Here is a 6,256-nt window from a genome sequence, read left to right as displayed (position 1 = left end):
ATTAATGAAACATGAAACAGGGAAAACAAAAACTAAAGGCTTTTGAAAGTATGGGATTTATTTAATAAATGAATCATCATATTAATACAAGAAAATGAAATGCCATAATTCATGTTAGAGAATTTTTTAAATTTTAAATAAAATAGCCTAATGAAGAATCACTGTATGAAGGGAAAATAAACAAGAGAAGAATTTCAGAAAGATGACAACAGAATTGATTCTAAGCATTGGCATGAAAATTAAAATTCAAGATCAATCCCATGTCAAATTTAAGAAAGATCATAGACCCAAACCACTTAGTCCACAGTAAATTATTCACTTCCAGGAGACTGTGACGGTGAATCCTAGTGGTGAAAATGGTCAGCAATCACAGGTATGGGACAAGTGGAAAGTTAAAGTTCCATAAAGTGCAGAAATAATCATGAGAGGATCAGGAATATTCAGTAGGATGATCCAAAATAGTGAGAGCCAATGGCGGGGCGGAAACAAGTTGACTGGCAGCTCCTGGAAGGGAAGTAAGCTGGACGGTGGAAGCTGGACCCACATCCCACAGACTGGAACCCAGTGCTTCCATATCCAAAAGATCCATGGCCGGAGCTACCACATCCAAGAGATCCAGAGTAATTTGCTTGGCAGGGACTGGAGAAAATGAAGTTCTTTGGGCAATAACTGGATGTCTGGTAGGATCTGGTTCCAGGGCAGGATGTTTCATAGCTGATGGGCTCAGAGTAAGACTCCTGATGGCCACCATAGAAAGAGGAACCCAGCTGGTAGGTTCCTGGAGAGCAGGCTACATCACTGGGGTAGAAGGAGTTATACTGGGAAACTGGGTACCTCAGGTAATGTCCAAGAGATTGGGAGGAGAATCTTCCAGAGCCACAGTTGTAAGACATTTTGTCAGGAGTTCTGAGTTCAGCTGAGCTGCAGTGAGGAGTCTCAGGTAAATGTCACCTTCGACACTGGGTACTTATATACCCTGGAAGTGGGTGTAGCATGTGCCTATTTTAATAAGAATATTTAATTAGGCTCCAATAAAAATGAAATACATCAGTCTTCAAAGATCTTTATATGAATGCAAACTTTTAAATGAAACGATACCATTAGTTTTTCAAAGCACTTGTTCATGAAACAAAAATGTAATTTCTCATGAAAACCACCATGATTCTATCTATAAGACTGGGACTTTATTCATCCTGTTCTTCAAGATACTAAGTAAAATGGATAACATAGCAAAAATAGCAAAGATGCTTTGTAGTATAAGGGAGACAATTATACTGCTTCAAGTTTGGGAACTTAATGGAGAATAGAAAAAAGAAATCGTATTTCTCCCAAATCTTGTGGGAATTATGAAAGAAGCAACCCACTAACCTTAACTGGTAATAATGCTAAATAAATAGATAATAAATAAGTAGATAATAAATTCAGGTTTAGTTTTCTTATAATATAAATAGTGAAATTAATTTTGTCTATGTGAATATTTAGATCCAAGGGTCCAAGTTTTTATTAATATTTTGAAGGTTAATTATTTTATTTTTCTGTGTGTGTGTGTGTGATGCTGAGGAATTAACCCAGGGCCTTGTATATGCTAAGCCTACCAGTAAACTATATCCCCAACTCTTTCATTTGTCTCTTGATTGAAGTCATTAATGAACTTCATAAACTTGGTTATATAAAACTCTCCACTTGTACAATGTTTAAGTAATGTGTTTTGGTGTCACTGATTTATTGAGAAGAAAATAATGAGCACTATACAAAAAGTATAGAACTTTATTCTTTTTCCCCTCACAATGTAAAAAATTTACTATGCAGGATTAAGAAAATGAGAAATGCCAAATGTGTCCATCTTGCGTAGATTTCACAGAAGAATCAGGGATTTGAAAAATTCATAGTTATAAATGATCTTCATGAATTGAAATACGGTTGGGGGAGGGATCTCTGATGTAATACATCCATCAAGTCATGAATGTTTATCTTATAGGACTTGGTAGCCTGAGGATTTTTCTGGACTCTCCCATAAAGTTAACCAAAGCTAAATGTAAATAAAGATAGTGTATAGCCTATGGGAATGGTAAAACATTTTAGGATATCTATCTTCAAAACTAATAATATTTTCTAATCACAATGAGCTGAGACATATTCTATGAAGAATTAGGGTTACTAGGTGGACATTTTAAGGAAAAATTTAAAATTATCTGCTACTGCAACTAATGAGATTTCTATCTTGAGTGTCCTGGGAATTTGCAATCAGGGTATAATCAAGAAAATTCCAGTCTAATAGAATATGGAGATTTTTGCCAAACTTTCTTCTGAAATGTGGACTTTATGAATCTGAACAGCTTGAGTTGACACAATGGTTTCATTTATTAGATAACATAGCTATCCCTTGTTTCTAAAATAAACATTTTTTATTTAGTAGGTCTCTTAATTATGAATCGAAAGAAGCATTTTAGTAGTTTCCATATCTGCTTCATTTGTCAATAAAATATTGAACATCAAAATACCACATAAATATTTAACTGATCTTAATTGAATTTGCTTGCTTGCTTCAATGTTATTTGCTTTTATATAAGATATTGCTGTAGAAAAAATATTCTGTGAGATCATACATTAAGTAATTTTGAGCATTCGTTTCTCAAAAAAAAAAAAAAAAAAAAAAGAGGATGCTTTTGCATCCAAACACTTTTGTTTGGAATAAGAAGTGAAAAGGAAAAACTTTTCTATGAAACAAACAAATCAAACAGCTCATAAGCCACAGCAAGATAAACCTTCTCCATCTCTCTTATTCTTCCAGGTATCAGTCTTCATTACAGTCTTACGTAGACGAGGATCACAAGTCATGGAAGGAAAAGAAATTTGGCCCTTCTTTTAGAAATGTTGTAATCCTTGTCAGAAACACCTGGAAACAATTTAAATCAAATTGATGTATGTTGCTTTCTGAGGCAAAGGAAGAATCTCCTTAAGATGGTTTCTTTGGTCTAACAATTATTTTATATTTTCTTTAGAACAAGAATATTTTCCAGATTCTGAGAAATCCTATTAGTGGAACAGTGACTCTGATTAGAGATAGAAATACATTGGGCATTTTGGTCTCATGATTTGTTCTTATTTTTAATGCTTTATTTTCAGTAATTTAGATGAATAATCTCTAACATTTCAAAATACCATAAAGTAACTTATGTGTGCTATTAGGCTAACATCACAGTTAACACACATATGCAAAAATAAAAAAAGAGAAGAAACAACTAAGATTGGCTTTTAGCTCTGAATGGTCCACAGTTTCAAGCAGAAGCTGGGAAACCAGGGAATCTTTCAGTAAATCGTTAACCAAAGCCTTTCAATTTGAAGTCTGATTTTTTAAAAAGCTTACACATTCTGCCTATCAGCATAGCTGCTTTCTGGTGACACCTTTCATTTAGTAAGCTTGACACTGTGCACGACAATCAACCTATGCTGTTGTTCAAAAGACATAACTATGAATAGGTAACTTAACAACGTTGCTAGTTGGGTGTCAAGAATTCTGATTGTGAAATGGGTTGCAATTATTTTTAATTAAGCCAGCTTCCCCCACCCAGATCCTGTCTACCTCTAAAGTACTTCTCTGAGTGATCTTCAGGGTGACCTTTGCTAAGGGAAGATGAATAATAGCTTTGAAGTTCAACACTATTACCTGAAGTCCAAAGCCACAGACTTGACTGCATTTTACAGTTGTAAAACCACAGTTCAATTAAAACCTGCAGGTAACTTGTTTTCATGAACCACGGGGTTGACACCACACCCAGTGAAAAGGGTATATAAATGTGCCAGTCCAAGAAGTGGCATTCCAGCTGAGAACCTTGTCATCTAAAGTTCTACCTCCTGTCAACATGTCCTCCAACTGCTGTTCTGGAAGCTACTCCTCCCGCTCCTTTGGGGGCTACCTGCAACAACGGGACAGCTCCTGCGGCTCTTCTGGCCCCAGCAGCGCATTCTACTGCCCTGTTTTACAAACTCCTGTCACCCACCAGCTGGGCTCCTCTCTCTCCAGTGGCTGTCAGGAGACCTGCTGTGAGCCCACCAGCTGCCAGACATCCTGTGTGGTGTCCAAGCCCTGCCAGACGTCCTGCTACCACCAGAGGTCCTCCACATTCTGCCATCCCTGCCACACAACTTTCTCCGGATCTCTGGGCTTCGGGTCCAGGGGCTTTCAGTCTGTTGGTTGTGGCTTTGGATCCAGAGGGTTCCAGTCAGTGGGTTGTGCTCCTCACACATTCTCATCTCTAAATTATGGATCTAACTTTTACCGTCCCTCCTATTTCTCCTCCAGAAGTTGCCAGTCTGCTTCTTACCAACTGCCCTGTGGATCTGGCTTCTACTAATCATATGTATTAGGTGAAGAGAAATTTAAAACCTTACTATCTTAAGATCCATGCTGTTTTTTGATCTCCTATATATTCTGTCATCAGCCTAAAAATTTGCTTCTACGTTTACCCCCGTGAATTAGGAATAACTTGAATTCCAGTAATTGGGAAATGTATTCTTTGGAGATAGATGTTAAAACTTCTTTTTTAAAAAAAAAAATTTAGATAGGCTTGCAATAATTGAAGCATAATTCTTTCTTCATGGGCCACCTAGTTATATAAATTTTACAAAGTAAAGAGTGTTGTAAGTTTAAATAAAATTATGTTATCTTTCTATCGTGTTAGTATTTTCTTTTCCTTTAAAACTCTTTCTAAATATGTGTCTGGGTTTTCATGTATCTTCTACTTATCATTTAACATTTTAAACTTTAAAGAGTATAATCATTTTTTTGATTCAAAAGATTTTTTTTTCATCTTTTATATTCACTCAATATTTTTGCATGAGAGATGAAGACATACAATTTCAAAACAACATACTCATACCTGGCTTATTACTAGGTAGAGAGTTAAAACTCCAATATTTAAATGGTTATAATTTGCAAGGAGTATTAAATTGTCTCTGTCACTTAATTTTGGAAGAAAGATTACTCACAAAAAAATATGTTCTAAAATGCATGGGAAATTGTAATGAAGGTATCCAAAAAGAAGTTAGATGACAGTGAGTTAGATTCAGCAAGGGCTTCGATTCTGCTAGCCTTACTGCCAGATTAAAAATCCAGTTTCTAAACGAAATCTTTAACATATTCTAAGACTTTTTAAGTCAATAAGCCAAACATTTTTCCATATAATCCATTTTATAAATTTGAGGAACTCCCATTTTTTTTGTGTTTTTCTAGTTGTTTTTTTTGAAAAAAAAAACTCTTCAAAAACAAGGTAAATAGTCTATTGTTGCAGCATTCTGAAGAATATCTAGACAGTTGGTAACACTTGAGCCATCAGTGATGTCCCAACTTGTTTTATCATTTATGTCAAGGAAAATCCTTTAGGGGGTCAGGTGACAACATTTCGGGGGTTCAGGTGATGTGGATCTTTACCCACAGGATCACTCTGTGTCTTGGTTTATTATTTTGTTTTAATATTTAGTCCCATTTGATAATTTTACATTTTATTTATAATCAATAAAAATTTCATTGGCCCAAGTGGCAGTAGGTTTAAAGAACTTCCACTTTACTTCCGCCATGGATTCATTCATCTGGAAGAATACAAGATGTATATACAATAACACCTTTGGACTTGACTCAATTGTTGAAGCTGAAAATGGACAGGCATCCCTCTTTATTAACCTTCCTGAACAAAATAGATCACTTTTTGTTCAAAGACAGCATGTAGAGGGATCACTTGGAAAACAAATTACACTCATATACAATGGATAGGACAACCTGCAGGTTTAAACAAATGACCCACTTGGAGGTTCATTGTTATTCTAACCTAGTTATGCTAACTAGGGAGACAAGCTCCACTCCAGGAAAGATGCATCGATATACACCAAACCACCAGTAGGTGGAGGTAGTGGGAAACAGGTTAGATGGATGAAGTATGAGTGAGCACCAAGCTGATGCTGCTTCAGAGCATATAAAGAATAATCTAAATGGTCTTTCTTCAGTGGATTGGGGATGTATTGTTAAAATCTGAAACTATTTATTTCATTTTTGATAGCACCTTTCTCTTTAAATATTATTTAGAAATGGGCAAAAAAGAAAAACTCGTTTCTAAATACAAAAAAAAAAAAAAAAATACTGAATTTCTACTACCAAAAGAAAGTAGATGGTAAGTACATAGATTACACAGGAAATTAATGATGTTATTATTCATCAGGACAATATTATCTTTTTATCCACGATAAGTGGCCACATGTAAAA

The 6,256-nt window shown here is 35.3% G+C and overlaps 2 protein-coding genes across 2 annotated transcripts; one reads left to right on the top strand and one right to left on the bottom strand.

The window, feature by feature from the left end:
- Positions 1-440: 440 nt before the first annotated feature.
- On the bottom strand, positions 441-893 carry Krtap15-1 (keratin associated protein 15-1). Its single transcript, XM_040287185.2, has one exon. The coding sequence runs from the start codon at positions 891-893 to the stop codon at positions 441-443; it is 453 nt and encodes a 150-aa protein (XP_040143119.1).
- A 2,970-nt stretch (positions 894-3,863) lies between these two features.
- LOC101967752 (keratin-associated protein 14) lies at positions 3,864-4,355 on the top strand. The gene has a single exon (XM_005323547.4). It carries the CDS (start codon positions 3,864-3,866, stop codon positions 4,353-4,355), a length of 492 nt encoding a protein of 163 aa, XP_005323604.2.
- The last annotated feature ends 1,901 nt before the right edge of the window (positions 4,356-6,256 follow it).

This window comes from Ictidomys tridecemlineatus, chromosome 3, assembly GCF_052094955.1.
Source record: "Ictidomys tridecemlineatus isolate mIctTri1 chromosome 3, mIctTri1.hap1, whole genome shotgun sequence".
NCBI lineage: Eukaryota > Metazoa > Chordata > Mammalia > Rodentia > Sciuridae > Ictidomys > Ictidomys tridecemlineatus.
Note: the sequence above shows the minus strand (reverse complement) of the source record. Positions and strands in the feature narration are given on the sequence as shown.

Coding starts and splice junctions, on each gene's coding strand:
- Krtap15-1 (XM_040287185.2), bottom strand. CDS start 893: ATGTCTTACAACTGTGGCTCTGGAAGATTCTCCTCCCAATCTCTTGGA.
- LOC101967752 (XM_005323547.4), top strand. CDS start 3,864: ATGTCCTCCAACTGCTGTTCTGGAAGCTACTCCTCCCGCTCCTTTGGG.